Source organism: Monodelphis domestica, chromosome 4 (assembly GCF_027887165.1).
Source record: "Monodelphis domestica isolate mMonDom1 chromosome 4, mMonDom1.pri, whole genome shotgun sequence".
NCBI classification, from domain to species: domain Eukaryota; kingdom Metazoa; phylum Chordata; class Mammalia; order Didelphimorphia; family Didelphidae; genus Monodelphis; species Monodelphis domestica.
In genome coordinates, this window is record NC_077230.1 from 317,813,568 (window position 1) to 317,831,133 (window position 17,566).

At 37.5% G+C, this 17,566-nt stretch overlaps 1 protein-coding gene across 2 annotated transcripts in view; it reads right to left on the minus strand.

Moving 5' to 3' along the window:
- Window positions 1–17,566, minus strand: part of RNASEH2B (ribonuclease H2 subunit B) — a 97,192-nt gene that overhangs the window by 32,188 nt on the left and 47,438 nt on the right. For both annotated transcript variants that reach the window (XM_016421930.2, XM_016421929.2), the window contains exons 5-7: window positions 16,959–17,076; window positions 4,535–4,599; window positions 3,677–3,782 (exon numbers count right to left, since the gene is read on the minus strand). In XM_016421930.2, the coding sequence (XP_016277416.1) occupies window positions 3,677–3,782; window positions 4,535–4,599; window positions 16,959–17,076 (289 nt within the window). The remainder of the gene's footprint in view (window positions 1–3,676; window positions 3,783–4,534; window positions 4,600–16,958; window positions 17,077–17,566) is intronic.

The following is a 17,566-nucleotide window of genomic DNA, read 5'->3' on the forward strand; positions in this document are numbered from 1 at the left end:
TTGGTACCACCAAGCTGAGCAACTTCAAATGATGCTGCAGAGCTCTGACACATTAGGAGATAGCAGCAGCAGACAAGCCAAAATTGCCTTGGGAACCAAAGATCTACAGCCTGTGATGCTGTCTGCCAACAGCAGCTACACTGAAAATTTACTGGGCTCCTCTTAAGTGTTGAGTACGTTGCTAGATACTCTGGGGAGTATTAAAAGAAATCTGAGACATGGTCTCTCCCTTAAAGGAGTTTGTGATCTGAAAAGCAGCAATGACGAAAGGTCTTTTCAGCCACCCCTGCACATATGGGTAGTGAGCATTTCAACATGACTGCTTTCTTATGTGGATGACAACAGTTGTTTTAAGGAACTCTTACTGCATTATACAAACATTAAGAAGTCATATTTTTTTTTTTGTGAACTACCACTCTCCTATACTTAAACTGTTTTTCTTGATATGACTACTAATGGTCTAATAAAGAGAGAGAGAGAGAGAGAGGGACACACACACACACACACACACACACACACACACACAGAGACACAGAGAGAGACAGAGAGAAGAAAGGGGGGGGGGCTTGGGTGTTTTATTTTCCAATAAAATTCCTGTGTATAAAAGTAATTTTCCATAGTCTCATTCCAAAATGAATGATAAGATTTCTTCAACTCCTTAATTAAAAGTCATTCACTATTTGTGAAATTCAGAGGCAACCTTTAACAAACATTCAAAATAAGCATAAACAGCATTATTCTATTCTCCCTAGAGCCTCCAAATTACACAATGAAAAGCAAAACATAAATGATGTATGGGGAGTGCAAAAAGTATCTCCATCTTTCTTCTGTTACCTGGGAAACTATTTTGAATTACAGACACTCCCTGACTTTGAGAGGTTATATTCCAAAAGTTCTCTTGTAAGTTGGAAGTTTATTTGTAAGATGAAATATAAGATTCTTTCATCCATATCAAGACCCTTATAGACTCCACGGGCCTTCCTAAATGATTTTAAAAACTGTATCAGAAATGAAGTCATCTTGTTTTATAGAATTACTGATGTTTAGTGGAGGGATTTTTCAGGGTTAGCTTAACCCAGAAGACAATAGGGTCAGTTCATGATATAGCAGAAAGAGATGCTGTAGGTTCAAGTCCTGATTTTGATACTAATATTAACTAGGAGACCTTGGGCAATTTACTTAACCTGTGTTTCTGTTTCGTCTGCAAAATGAGGAGAACCTTCTAAAGTCTCTTCCAGCTCTGAATCTGAGTCAAAACAGAAAAACTAGGTTCCAAAGTAGAGTTCAATTTTGCAAGGATAGAATCTTCTCTTCTTACAAGTAACCGAAACTGCTTAGTGCTTGGCAAAAAGGGAACCTCACTCCTCCTAGCATGGTCTGGCTAGCAGACTATGCAAAGAATGTTTGAAAGATGACAGACATGTATTATATACTATGAACTACTTCCCAAATTTCTTTTTCTACAAAATGACTTAAAACTCACATGTTTGAGTTATACAGGGAGATAACTGGACAATGGCTTCCAAACTTAGTTGTGAGGTTTTTATAAACTAATCACATTGTATAAACACAAAGGTAGTAGAACTCTTCTAACTGTCAAATGAAGAGTTGGAGAAATGAAAGAATATAGTTTGGCAGGTATACAGTCCAGCCCTCTCATGTAAGCATAGGCTTTAGTTTTCCTCTTGTATGAAGTAAGAAGGCTACACTATATGTTCTCCAAGTTTCCTCCCAGATTTACCCTATTGTTTGTTAGTTGTAAGCACAGGTAGTCATTTGTATAAAGGATCCAGCTTAAACCCAGAAAGATAATAAGAAATAGAGGTAAAAGGACAGATTTAAGAACTGCATTAGCTTGGTCTGAAACTGGAAGTGATGGATACTACAGTGACTGACAGAGGTTAAGTATAGAGGCAGCCAGGTGACTCAGTGGATAGAGAGCCAGGTAATGGGGATAGGAGGTTCTGGGTACAAATCTGAACTCAAGATATTTTCTATGTGTGTGGCCTTTGGCAAATTACTGAACCCCAATTGCATAGTTCTTATGATTGTTCTGCCTTAAAACTAATACTTAGTATTGACTCTAAGACAGAAGGTACAGGCTAATGCAGGCTTATTTGTGCATGGTGACATATTTACCTTTTCTATCTTTGTTTTAGTACATAAGCACTAGTGATAGAACGATGTCTTTTGCCTTACTGATAAATAAATGAGTATTCATGATTTAAGTGTCATTTGTAGGAGTGGCTGACTGTGGATATATAAATACATGACAAGGGTTCAAGATTTAGAGTGGGAAGTAGGGGAAGATACACCCCTGAAACAGAATGACTCCTGGGACTCTGAGAGTTTGAGTGTGACTGAGTGGTGGTAGTCCTTTCCTGAGTTGCTAAACCTGCAAGTATAGAGTCAGATTTGAGCAGGCAAGGCCATCCAGGGAGTGAATAGGTGCCTACACATCCAGGTGAGAGATGTGAGGTGATGCAGAATGAATGGCCAACTCATTAACCCATTACACTATACTAGCTTGAGAGAAACATAATCATTGAATAGCTGATTTGTAAGTCAATCAGCAGCATTTACTAAGTGCCTACTCTATGCCAGGTACTATTATAGGAAATGGCAATAACAAGGTAGAAACTAAATAGCTGCTGCCCTCAAGGAATTATCATTCTACAAAAATGGCCATTTGAGTCATCTAGCTTAATTTACATCCAAGGCATTAATCCCATCTACAATATCTAAAATAAATGGTCAACAACTTCGACTTGAAAAACTTTAGTGGTGGGCAATAAACACAAATTGCAAAGCAGTCCATTTCTTTTTAGATATCTTTAACTGTTTTTTCTTAATATTTTCTTTTCTTTATATTGAACATATGGTAGCAAAAGATCTAGATTTGAAGCCTGGTTCCAATACTTACTAATTCAACATTAACTCTGCTGGACAACTGGATAAATAAGGTCCCATCTAGTTCTAATGTTAAAAAAAATCTAACTCTTAAATTGCTACTCTTTTGTCCTACATGTAGTCTCTGTTACAAAATAGAACAAGTCTGTGCCTTCTTTTACATGAAAACTTTTCATGTATCTCAAGACAGCTATCAATGTCTTCTCTTCTTTGGTTAACTACACCCAATTTTTTCATCCCATGCTTGGAAGGTGTGTTTTGAGTCCTCAACTTGTAAATCTATTAGATGTTTCAATTAAAACAAAAATAATTGTGCATGTAATTGAAACATTCCCTACTATTCTGACTATATGCAAGTTTTAAATATAAGCCAGTTTCTATCATTTTAGTAAATATTACTAAGTCCGCTGGGGAAATATTACTTGAATCAGAAAAAAAATTACACACCTGTTACATATTTGTTCAGGTAAAATAAATATCAGAAATAAACCAGAACTATCAGAAATAATATAAATTAAAAATAAAAATTAAAGGCTTTTAAAAATCCAGATAAGTACTGAAGAGGCAGGTGTCTCACTCCATTCTAAAATGGTGGCTGCTGCAATATCTTGTTTTCAAGTCTCACCTCAGTCAGTTAACCAGCCAAATGACACTGAGGAAGTCATTTAATTTCTCTGTATCTCAGTTCCTTTATCTGTGAAATAAAGGGGATCGATCTGAAAGTAGCCGTTACCTTTCAAGCTCTAATCTATGACTATGAACTTACCTTCTTTGACAATGGAGCCACGGTCACCTGGGATAAATGCTGCAGATAGTACCCGAGCACCTACATTTATATTGTTGGTTTTTAAAGCTCTCACAGTCTGATCCACCTACAGAATGATTTAAAAAAGGAGGGGGAGGGGAATGAAGGAAATCAGTATCTATTAAAAGAACATTTGACTCTTCTTAATTTGGAAAACCGTGCCACAAGGATGAAGAAAGAAATTAACATAAGGCTTTGTGGAGACCAATCAAGTTTTACTTTAGAAGTCTAGGAATAATTATTTTAGGTTTCTATAAATATCTATACAGTACCCCACAAGATCATAGATGACTCTAGACTTGGAACAATATTTTAGAGATGATACTGTTTTCCAGGTCAATAAAAATATTTTGTTTAAGCAGCTTTTTAAAGGTCCTTTCTGCCAATTTACACATATTCAAACCACCTAAGTGTGTCATACTGTCTAGATGGCAAGAGGAAGTCTCCTCCAGTGCTAGACTTGGACAGAGGAAAGACCTCAATCTTAGCCCTTGCTTTGATGCCTGCTAACTAAACAACCAGAATAAGTTGTTTAACCATTTTGAGTTTCTACTTTTTATCGGTAAAATGAGGATTATAATATTTCCATTACCCAATTTATGCTGCTGTTGTGGAGAAAGTACTTTGCAAACCTTAAAGAACTTTAGAAATGAATAATTATTATTAATATGCTTCAATTGGATCATACTTGGCAATTCTCATTTAGCTTTTCTGTCTCAGTTCATTCTAAAAAGCTATTTTAAATAAAACAACTTGTTATATTAATGCTCTCACTTTAAATACACAGTCTAAAAACCAAAAAACAAAACCCCACTATACCTTTTTATTCAGCCACTTCAATGTTTTCTCTTTGCTGTATTTATAAAACTTCTTATTGCCAATTTCTAGGTTAAAATAAAGAGGAAAAAAAATCAGAGATATGGGCATAACTCAAAAGAAATTCTAAAGCTACATTATATATACATGTTAGGTTTCAGGATTTATCTAATCATGCAAGTGAGAAAATCATTTTCTCTGAGAAAATGGTTACTTGCTTTCCTAGTCACAAATAACATAAAGAGGTATAGAAATGTTTTAAAGACTGATTTAACTAACATATGAATTACTTTTTCTTTTCTGAAAGTCTTTTAAGGTCACCTCAAAATTCATGAAAAAAGTCCATTCCCTAAAAGCACAGGGGAACACCCAGCTAATAATTCTAGATCTGCTACTAACAATTCTAAAAGATGTCTTCTACTTTCAATATTCTGTGATCCTATAAATTTTAATAATAGGATCCAAGCTGTTAGGATAAGAATTTAATTAACTAATTAACTTAGTTAGAAGTAAGGATTTAGTCTAGAGGAAGAGTTTTTAAGTTTACTTTGGCTCCTTTAAGCAGGGATGAGAAGAATTTTCTGTGGGTCACTTTAAGAGAATTGCATGATAGGAAAGACAGAGCACTGGTCTCTCTCTGGAGCTTACCCGCCTGAAGCAGATGGCTGGAGATTTTGCTACAATCAATCTGTGAAGGATTTTTAGTGAAAGTTAACTTTGGAGAAACTGAGAAACATTTTTTTTTTAATCTGAAGAAGATTGGTTGGTGTGAGGTCTTTCTCCGGGAGGGAGAAAAGAAACCAGAGGGGGCGCTATTTCCTCTTGCTGAAGCAGCATCAGTTTCAGGCGCCCCGTTGAGAAGGGTCCGATTCTGTCATTTAACAATTACTTTAAGGCAGCGGGTGAAATTTTAAAGATAATTTAAGGAGAATTATATAATTTTAGGATCACCTATTAGGATATCTTTAGTTAAATATATTTAATCTTTAGATAGTAAAGAATAGATCAGTGTAGATTCACTGTGGTGGACAAGAAGCAGCCCCTTGCAGGTCAGAGGGGTTTGGGGTTGTAGTTAGAAACCTTAGTGTTAGATTTAATATATCCTGTTTTTTTTCCTAAATCCTTTTACTCATAAGTAATAAATAACATTGGATTAAGCTGTATCCAACAAATTTATCAACTGCCTTCAACCAGAGCTCCCCAACAGCGTTAGTCTATCAATATCAACTGGTCATCAATATCATTATCTCAACAAGATCAATATTATACATAACAAAGCTTACAAAGGCATTGGCAGACTATTACATAAACTTAACAAAAAATTTATCAATCACCTCTTTCTGAGCTGGCAGGACTGGTATAATAAGAAATAAGAAAAAATAAGAAAAGATCCAAATAGAAGTAAAAAATGTATTACAAGCATAATCAATACAGTATCTCAAAAATTTAGATTTATAATATAATCAGACTGTTCCTGTATAGGCATTAAAGTTGTACTTCCCATAAAGCATAGTTCTCCTTGCCCACAATCTACCTAGTCAGCTTTAAATATTATTAAGCAAATGTATCCATCTGCAACAATCTTCATTTCAAGAGATGTGTATTTTCGTGGCCTCCCTTCTACTCCCATGCTCCTCCACTTCATCATGAAGTTATTCTTGAAGCCACTGGAAATTAGAGCCAGACTAGGGCTTACCATATGTAACTTCATGGTAATTCTCCCATAGTTATGTAGAATGACTTTTTTTTTTCCTCTCCTTCTACATGGAAGTAATGGGAATGGAAACTGTTTAGACAGGGAAACCTGACTACATTTCCATTAAATCATTTGTACCAATACTAAATGATTTGCATACTAGTAGGGCCAAAAGGTCCCAGGACTCCATTGCTATATATTTCCTCTCCATTTTTATTGCAGATTTCCCAAAATTAAGACCAATAATAAGGCAAGATGAAGTGGTGGCTCTGCTCCATTTCCCTCACAGTCTTAGGTCTCCTCCTTGGAATAACAAAAAGGAAAAGTATGTGCAAATGGGATTTTGTCAGTAATAAAAATTCTTGCCCATAAACTTCTTGCCTATTGGGTTCAGGGAGACTACCTGGAAGAGAGGAGAGCCACTGGGGAGACATTTTTCAGAATCAGGGCAGAATATGTGAGGGGAAATTTCTTTTTCTCAGAAATAAAGGGCATTCCCTATCCTGTGATACACTAAATATTTTGAAAGAGCCATAAGAACTTACCCATAAAGAAGGTTCTGTTGGTGGCCAAAGATGAAGAAAACATATAATGTTACTTTGTGTTAGCAATTTGCTATTATTACTACGGGTATTAAGTTGTGACAAGTAGTCACAGGAAACTTCGGTAAAGTATAAAATAATTTTTACTACAGCAAAATTGGAAACAGGCTCTATTTTTAAGGTAAATATTTGACAAATTATCTTACTTTTCCATATGTCCATGTTTTTGGACAGCTTGACTTCTTTGTATTATCTTTATGTTCCACAGGATGCAGATTTTTGAAGTCATTTGACTCAGTCTTAAGGTGGCACTGTATACACAGGTAGCCACACAGCTTCTATAGGATTACTCTCATATTTGTCTTGTGCTCCAAAAGATTGCTGAAATGATAGTTTTTTCTTTGCTTCATTTTGCAAACATTGTCACAAAAGTCAATCCCAACAATGTCATATAACAGATTTTTAAAATCCTTAAAAATAGAATGACTAGTTCTCCAGTATACAAAGGATTTTAAAGACTATATCATACAGTGTTTTTCATAGAGATTTTAGTGCTGAGGGATGGAGTGATATATCTTAAACAGTGCCTGATTTTCATAGGTGCAAAAAATTTGTCTGATTATTTTAATCATGATAAAACCTGAAGTTCAAGTTCTTAAGGCTATTGAGTATCCCATTCCTATTCACCTTCACCTCTGGTTTGACTCTACCTAGGCTGGTGCTGATATGTAAGCACTTTCCAAATCATAAGGCACTATATAAATATTAGTTATACAATGAAGCTATCTTGCATTCAGGAAAAATAATATATTCTGATGCTCTAGGCAGAGCACCAAAAGATTTGATTTGCAGTGGTATGTCACTCCCAGTCAAAGTGGCACAGAGTCCAAGCTGGAAGTGAGCTAATAGATCATAGAGTTCAAGCCATACCTAAGCAGGAATGGTTATCCATCCTCCTTTCAAAGTTCTTTGATAATGAGGAACTCAGTATTTCAAGAAAAAAACTCATTTCAGTTTTGGCCAGCTTGTAACCGTCAGGAAGTTCTTTCTTATGTCAAGACACCTCCACCTCCACCCCCAATCTCTGTTCTCCTATTTCTGTATTAGGAGGTCAAGTAAAACAAACCTGATCCCTCTTCACTCATTCATTCATTCATGAAACATTCAATGAATATTTATTATGAACAAAGTTACCATGACAGATGCTGGGAGAGATACAAAGATTAGCCCAGACAGGTCCCTGGTCCATAAAAAACTTAAAGAGTCTAGTAAGAATCTTCCCATAGATGGTATTTTTGCTGAGACTTGAAGGGAGCTAGGAAAGCCAAAAAGTGGAGATGAGGGAGGGCATTCCGGGCATAATGGAAAGCCAGGAAAAAGGTATGGAGTCAAGAGAGGGAATGTCTTATGTGAGGAACAGCAGCAAAGATGCCAGTGTCACTGGTTCATACCTAAAGGGGAGGGGGTAGAAGAAGACTGAAAGTTAAGAAGGGGTAGGATATAAAGACTTAAAAGCCAAATTGTTTTTGATACTGGAGGTAATAGGGAGCCACTGGAGTTCACTAAGTGGGGTGTGGGGTGGTCATACCTGCACTTTAGGAAGACCACTTTAAGGAGCTAAGAAGAGGATAGACTGGAATGGACTCAATGTCCAGATGTGAGAGGATGAGGTCCTGTACCAGTAGTAGTCATGTTATTAAAAAAGGAGATATATGAGATGTTGGGAAGGAAGAATCAACAAGATGTGGGAACAAACTTATATATGGGGGTAAGAGAGTCAAGAGTCAACAGTGAGGAGTCACTGGGTGACTAGGAAGATGGCAGTCTCCTTGAAACTAAGAGGAAAGTTTGGAAGAGGGGAGAGTTTAGGAGTTCAGATTTGGAAATGTTGAGGTTAAGAAGTCTAAAGAATCTCCAATGCAAGATGTCCAATAGGCAGCTGGAGATGTAGAATTAAAAGTCAAGAGAGAGGTTAGGGCTGGATAAAGGTGTCTAAAAATCATCTGCATAGAGATAATTTGATTCACGGGAGCTAATGAGACCAAGGGAAATAGTACTGAGGGAGAAAAGAAGATCTAGTACTCAGCCTTGGAGGACATCCATGGTTAATGACCCTGACCTATATGAAGATCTAGAAAGGGAGATTGAAAAAGGCACAGTCAGGCTGATAGGAGTAGAAACAGGAAAGGGAAATGTAGGTAGGTAGCTCAATGGATAGAGAACCAGGTCTAGAAATGGGAGGTCCTGAGTTCAAATCTAGTCTTATATACTTCCTAGCTGTGTGACCCTAGGCAAGTCACTTAACCTCCATTACTTAGCCCTTACTGCTCTTCTGTTTTGGAACCAATACACAGTATTGATTGATTCTAAGACAGAAGGTATGGGTTTTATTTTAAAAACAAAAACAAAAACAGAGAGAAGACAGTATCAAGGAAAAAAGGGTCCTTGAGAGTTTCAAAGACTGCAAAGAGTTCAAGAAGTAGATTAAGAAAAAGCCATTTAATCTGACATTTAGAAGGTCAATGGTAACTCTTCAGGCAGAAGTTCTACGTGAATAATAAGATCAGAAGTCCACCTACAGAGTTAAAAAAAGTGAAAGGAAAAGAAGAAGAGAATCTTATTGAAGATAATTTCCTCAAGGAGTTTAGCTATGGAAAGTTAGAAGAGAGAGAGAGATCTAAGCAGAGATGGGCAAGTGAAGGGAGGGTTTTTGGGGTGGGACATGTGTCTTTGTAAAAAACAGGGAAATAGTAAACAGAGAATTGAAGTTTGGAGAGAGAGTCAGGATGACAGAGAAGTCATTCTTCTGGAGGATAGAATGGAATGAGATCACTTGTGCATATAAAGAAGTTTGCCTTGATACAGAGAAGGACCACTTTCTATATATGACATGTGAGAAAGGATAAAAGAGAAAATAGTGAAGGAAGGCATTTGAGTGATTTGAGGCAGGGAGAAAGAGAAAGAGAGAGGAAGAGAAAGTAGGAGGAAGGGAGGGGGAGAGAGAGAGAGAGAAAGAGAGAGACAGAGACAGAGACAGAGAGAGACAGACAACAAAGGGAGGTTTGTGGAAGGATGAAAAAGTTTGGAAAATGCAGGTGAGTGGAATAATGAATGAACTAGGGGCATAGAAAAGGATCACCCTGCTGTAGTAAAGTGATGTTGAGAGAATGCAATCAATATCTGTAGTGGGTCCAGGCTGCAGCCTCACAATTTTCTCCAGTTCTACCTTAGTAGCATGTGAATTGAAGAGGACTAAAAGCAGTAGATGGTAGAACTAATCCAAAGTTGGGCTTGTCAAGGTGTGATTGGAGAGAGGATGAGGTATCAAGGGACTCAAGTGTAAAGAACAGTACAGAGTCGAGCTGGTTTACCAAGGGAGTCAAGATGGCAACATAGCCAATGTAGCAGTGATTTCCTGGTAAAGCACTAAGAGGTGGCAGGATTGTAGGTCATTTTACTGAATTTTTACATAAAGTGTTGGGGTCATAAGGAAAAGCTAAAGATGGAGTGATAAGTTCATGAATATGGAAGTGGAAGTGGAATACTGGTGGGTGATGGTCACATCAAGGGTATGATCATTTATGTCTATGCAACTAAATTGAAGTTGAGTTCCAATCTCAAAACTCCAACCCAGTCCCTAAGCTGAGAAAGTGTGAATTTAGGGTGTTTGAGACAGTATCAATATGTATGTTGAATCAATATGTATTATGAAGGCAGGAGTTTTCATGTAGAGAAAGACCATGGATAAAAGTAAAACAATGAACTCACTAAAGGAGTGTCTTCAGGCTTGGTAGATAAGAGCTATCAGAATGTCAATGATAGTAAATATGAATTGAACAAATTTTAAAGGAGGAAAGGTTACTAAGTGATGGAGGTAGAAGGAGTATCTGAGAGTGGCAATGGGCAGCAAGGAACATTTCAAATCCCCCACCATAATTAGTGAGTCAAAGGGAATGAATGAAAGTATAGCTAGGATCACAAGAGTGTGTGGACCTGTGTACACACACATGTGCACACAACATGCACAAGCAGAAATTTGCTCATTTTTAGTAGTCACAAACACCAAAAATCAATAAGGCTAACAACTATGAGACCTCTAGGCTGATGAAAATTAATAGGATATATCTCTGCTTGTGTTTAAAATGAAATGCACATTAATATTTGTTAGAGTTTACTGAGTGAGTTTCATATTATGTGTATGTATTGAATAGTCTTTTCTCCCTAATGTGTCTGGTGCCTATAAAGCTCGCCTAAAACATCTGGAAAGCCTGCACTTGAGAAATACAGATGGAATACAAGCAGGACTACAATTAAATAATATGTTCAGCATTCGGGTAATTGTTATGTAGACTTGGAAGTTTCCCTGATGTATTGTTGAGCAAACCGCCTAAAGCATATTTTAACATCTATTTTCTCAACATTTTCCATAACTCACAAACTCATATGGTCTTTTTCTTCCCTCTGCCTCCTGGGAATACAAACTTGGCAGCATACTTGGTTTGTTTAATCAGGTAAGATTTCGCAGCTCTTCATGCTAATCACCTCAGACAAGATCATGGTACAACTTTTGCCTGAGCAATATGAAACAAAACGTCACACTCCAGAGCTGAAGGCCATGACCCTTTATTAATCCTTTCCATTGTCATCTTTCCACTGTATGCAAAACTTGCTTGGCAAGAACCTCCTTTTTTTTCCCCAGATCTAGTGAACATGGACGCTAATAAAGCAGGTGATAGTACGGTCACTGCCGTCATCACTCAGGACGGAACCACTGTAGGTCTGTCTTTTTCAGACACAAAAAAGTCAGAGAAAGAAAGAGAGAAGTTTCCATAGCCCTAAACAAATTTAATACAAATCCTTGGTGTACCAGCCCTGGGGGTATAATATGTGGAGATTAATTTCAGGACAGCTAGTTTGGGGATTTAGAAGCGATAGTTCTATATTGTGTCTAGACGATCACCTGCAGAGATGACTTAAGTTGCCCTGTTCCTCATTTATTTGGTTGGAGTTTGTGCTGTCATATAATAAACATTCTCTCTTTAGTCACTCTTTCAAAAGTTTTTTTTTTAACCTTTACCTTCTGTTTTAGAATCAATACTGTATATTAGTTCCAAGACAGAAGAGCAGTGACTTCTCCAGGGTAACACAGGTAGGAAGTATCTGAGGCCAGATTTGGACCCAGGATCTCCCATCTTTGGGCCTGGCTCTCTATCCACTGAGCCACTTAGCTGCCCCCCAAAATATTTTTTACAAGGTCTAATACACTGATTCATAGAAGCGTGTAACAAAATACATTAAAGAATAAAAGATTTAAATGTCAACATGTAAACTTCTTGGAGATAACGTTTCCAAGAGAATATGAAACGGTTCTTTTGAAAATTAGCTATTAACATTTATTTGAAGCCAACATTTGGGGTGGGAGGCAATAACATAATTTTATTTGAGAAGTAATCCAATGGAGTTAAAGAATTAGATCCTAGGTATATGATAACCCCCAGAAGAAACACATACACATTCAGTCTCTCACACACACAATGCTGAAGTGGAGACACATCCAGAAGACTAGAAAGTGGAATTCTATATTCACAATTCTATATTCACAAGATTAAAGATATATCCACAGTGGCAGGGAAATTATTAACAGTCCTCATTTAGTATCTCTATGAAGAAAATCCCCAAACTCACATATACAACCTTACCCTTAGATTCACTACTGAGCTCCACTCCTGCATAATTGCTTATCTACTGGACATTTAAACTAGATGTCCTGTACATATATTGGATTCCTCATGTCTAAAACACAACTAATTATCTGTATTCCAAATCATCTCCTCTTCCAAACTTCCCCATTACTGTTGAGAGTGCCACCATCTTCCCATTCTCCCTGGCCTATAAACTTGGTGTGAGTCACTCTTTATTCCCACTCACTCCACATGTCCAATTAAGTGCCTAGTCTCATCATTTCTACCTTCAGGATATCTCTAATGTATGCTCCCTTCTCCTCATTAACACAGCCACACTAGAGCACAATCCCATATCACCTCATCTTCTAGATTATTTGAAAAGTCGGTGAGTTTGTCTTTGAGACTTAAGTCTCTCCCCACCCCCTGCAATTCTAATCTATATTTCACTCAATTGCCAAAATGATTTTCCTAAAGCAAACCTTTGACCTATCATCCCTCTTGTAATAGAGCCCACTAACTCCAGATTATGGCACTTAAAGTCTTTCACACCTAGACCCTTCCCACTTTTCTGACCCTCTTCTTACCTGTGGCTTTCCTTGGCACACTCTATAATTCAGTTCCAATGGCCACTGGCAGTCCCTCCTGTACAACAGTCCATCTCTTGATCTGTGCTTTCCCATTGGCTATACCCCAGACCTGGAACATTTCCCCCTTCCCCATGTCTCTTAGTTTCCCTGCTTTGCTTTGCTTTGAGCTCAAATCTCATTGTCAGCAATTAAAAAAAAAAAGCCCCAAATGCCAGTGCCTTCAACACTATCTCTCATCTTCTCTGAACAGATCCTGAATGAACAGTTGTTTTCCTAGTGGCTCCTACTTTAGCCTGTCTCCTCCTTGAGAGCAAAGAAAGTGTTTCTTCCTTCCTGGCATACAGCAAGTGCTTAATAAATGTGTGTTGACTAACTACAACTATGTAAATGCAAGAAAAGAATTCACTCTATGAAAACTTGTTGTGTAAAATCCACTGCATTTTAACCACAGAGGACAGAAATCATTGTTTTATCTTTTTGCAGAAAAACTCCTAACTATGGCAAAAAGTGATCATTTTGCTTTCTGTGCTACTGTGAAATTCAACACATTTACAACTATTAAAAAAAAAACAGCAGGACAAGACTGATAATAAGGCCATATAACCATCACCTTAACAACAAGGGTCCAGATAACTGAAAAGTTTGCATGACTTACTCAAAATTACATATTTGAACTAGACATCATTTTAATCCTGTTATCGGGTCAGGATAATTCTTGGCCAAAGAACCATCCTCCTCCATCATTCCACTTTTACTTTTAATGCAGGTTATATATTGTTTATCTTTAATGGTATAAATTTCACTTGGAACCCCTGTCTCTCCCTCTTTGTCTCTTTCTCTAAAGCAGGGGTTCTTAACTGGTGTGCATGAATTTGGGGGTAGGTGGCTAAGTATATATGTGTGTGTGTGTGTGTGTGTGTGTGTGTGTGTGATATGTATAAAATGTGTGTAATATCTACATATTAAATATTTATTACATATAACTACATATCTATTTATTACACATATATATACATACAGATAGTCTTGTATTTTGTCCCTGTGAAAAGTTTTCCTCTAAAGCTGAGCTTCTTAATCAGATGTGCATGAATTTGCTTTTTATTTATATACATGTATTATATGTATATATACACCCATATGTATACATGTTTACACACACGAGGATGTATACACATGTGTTTTATATACATACATGTAAAGATGTGTGAATATATACATACATATATAGTTAGATATAAAACCTGTATTTCAATATACTTGGTTTTCTCTGAAATCCTACTGTATTTTATTTCATGTCTTTAAAACTCTGAGGAGTCCATAACCTTCATCACACTGCCAAAGGAATCTAGGACGCACACAAAAAGGTTTGGAGCTATTCTCAAGGAATCTTTATATCTTCAAACAAGGTTTAGAGACAAAGGAAAAGATCTCCCCTGCCTTACTGAAGAAACAGTCTGGGTATCAAAACACACAGAAGCACTTTCACATAAACACTCTATGTCCTTTGCCTTTTGACATGGATGATAAACAGAAGAGGTATTCTTATTTATGTAAAGTCTGATATACTTGGAGAGTCTCCTGAGATACAGATCTCATGCCAGGCATGCCTCATGAGAGTAAGTGGCTGCTGTCAGGCACAACATCCTAAAGGAGATGAGAGCTCCTCCAGGCAGAGCAAACAAGATATATGCAGGGCATGCAACCAAACCCAGGAGTCCAAACCAAGATCTAAGAAGTTTTATTTTGTTTACACTGAAAAGGCTTCTTAAAATCAAGGATTAAACATAGGCAGTGCTGGAGGTAAAGGAGATTAGTTAGAAAAACAGAACATAAAACCAGGTCTCAGATAATGATTTCCTCTGCCTAACCTCAATGAAGATGTGGTGAGGGCACAGGGTCAGGGATGTAAAGAAGAAGGGAACAACTAAGGAACTTCTTGGTTTGGAATACCAGTAGTATATCAGCCAACAAGATCAGAGCTCGAAGGACATCTAGCCTAATCTCCTTATTTTACAGATGAGAAAACTGAGTCTCTCCCTGTCCACCAGCCTGCCCCCCAACTCCCACCATTGAAGGTCAAGTGACTTGCCCAAGGTCACACAGGGAAGCATCAGAAGCAAATGTGAACCCAAGTCCTCTGGCTCCACTATCAGTGTGTTTTCTCCTGTACTCACTTCAACAAGTTTAGGAAAGTCTGTCATATTTTTGTATTAGCCATTGCAAAGTCTTGCACAATTGCATTTTCAATTTGTGTTAACTTTTCAAAAATTAAAACGGCTCAGTAATTTTTCTTCATTACTTCAGTTTTCAAAAACAGTCTTTTTAGAATAGCCTCATGACTCAACTCAGCCACAAATAAGCCTGTTTTTTCTTTCTGCCAAATGCTGGCTAAGGAAAACAATATCTTTTTAATGAAATTGCTTTGATAAAGCCTTAGAGCTACATACTACCTCAGATCTACAAACGGAATTCCAATTTTAGCCAAAATGGAATTTAGTAGGCACCTTGAAGATAGAGCATAATTAATGTAGTTCTCTTCTTTCCTATCACTGGCCAAGAGTTCCTGGAGCCAACACTTGCCTGGTCCCAAAAGAATTGTCCTAGTTGGCCAAACTCTCTCTGACCCTGGCCAATCACAAGTTATCAGGCTTCTAAGTGACTCTGGTTCCAATTCTGCCTGCCCACATTAACCATGACACTGAAAAAACCCAAGCCTGAAAGAACAAAGAAGAGGTAGATCATGGAACCCCCAATGTTATATGGATGTGACACTGATACAAATACCTTCAGTGTTGTTCAATAAACTAAAAAGTTTGGAGTGCAGCAAAGGTTTCTAGAAATACTGCATTACCACTGCCATCAGGCATATTTATGTTTTTAATTTTTTTTAAATGTAAATGGGTTGGGCAACAAGGAATGGTGGCATACTTGGGAGCAGAGGAGCAAGTGAGAAAGTTCCCTTAAGGGATTTATTGGTGATAAATTCTGGCAATGGAAGATCGTCAAACTTTTTTTTTTCTTTAAGTTCATGCTTCAAATGAAGGGACATGCAAAAACATTTTTTAAAAAACTGATAGTTATGATACCTTACATTTGAATTCACTTTTTTATTTTTCAACGTTCATTCATGGAAGCTTACTTACTCCTTAGTGGAGTCTATGAGTTAAGCAGAGTAGGTACTATGATCCTATTTTACAGAAAAAGAAAGTGAGGTGCAAAGAAATAAAATGACCCAACTAAGGTGTGAGATCTAGTGACTGACAGAGCAGGGAGAAGAAACGAAGGCAATTGACCCACAGACCTTTGGAGGCATCAGACTACAGGACCTGCCATAAGACATAATGCTCATCAAGAACAATCTGATCATCAGTGGAAAGCCTTCTGCTCATGAGGAAGGAACTAGTAAGGATTTTTAATGGAAACCCCTACATTTAAGGACAGAAAACATCCAGATATTTAATGCCTGATGAATCTAAGAACTCTGAGTATCAATTAGAAACCAAGCATAGAAGGTTTAGTTCAGCTAGGTAGCACAGTGGATAGTCTGCCAGGCCTGAAGTCAGGGAGACTGATCTTTATGAGTTCAAATCTGGCCTCAGACACCTGACTAGCTGTGTGACCCTGGGCAAGTCACTTACCCTGTTTGCCTCAGCTCCTCATCTATAAAACGAATCGGAGAAAAAATGGCTAAACACCCCAGTATCACTGCCAAGAAAAACACTAAAATGAGGTCATGAAGAGTGGGGCATGACTGTAAAAACTGAACAATGACATTTGTAGACCTCTAAGAAGTAATGAGGTTTTCAACTCAACCTCACAATTCCTATTTTTATGATGTCAATAAAATCAAACTCCAAAATACAACATTAACAAGGAGAGAGTCGTCTTTTGAATGACCACATCTCCTAAATACTGTACCTTTTTCCTCTGTCACATGGTGAAGAAACAGTCCGAGTTTGGCACATTGCAAGAGCATGGAACAGCTAGGAAACTCTGGGTCTATCACAATCTGATCCAGTGGCTGAAACTTCCCCTGCTGAAAAAACGATAAATCAAAGGGAAAAAACAATAAATCAAAGCCTGCATTACTGTCAACAAACAACCCTTCTCTCTCCCCCAAGAAGAGGGGGAAATAATAATAATAAATTGTATTACTTATTGGTTGGCAGTCTTAAACCAAGGAGGCAAAGTGCCAGAGGTGCCACATAATGAATCTGTAAATTGATTCCAGACTAACCATAAAGCATTTTAAACATTATCTGCTTATGAAACACTATGATATAAAATTAATCTACACACTCAAAAACATAGAAACTCACTCAAAAGAGGGTGGAACAATGAAAAGGACTGGCGCGGGGAATGGGGAGGAAGGGGCTTCTTTGGAGCATGAAGGAGGGTTAGTTTACATGAGTGAATTTCTGCCCATTCCTTTCTACACCCACAACCTGCTGGAGGAAGGCCAACATCAGAACTTTCATTTGAATTCTGATTCCTCAACATCCCAACTCCCTTTTCCATAAAGAGTC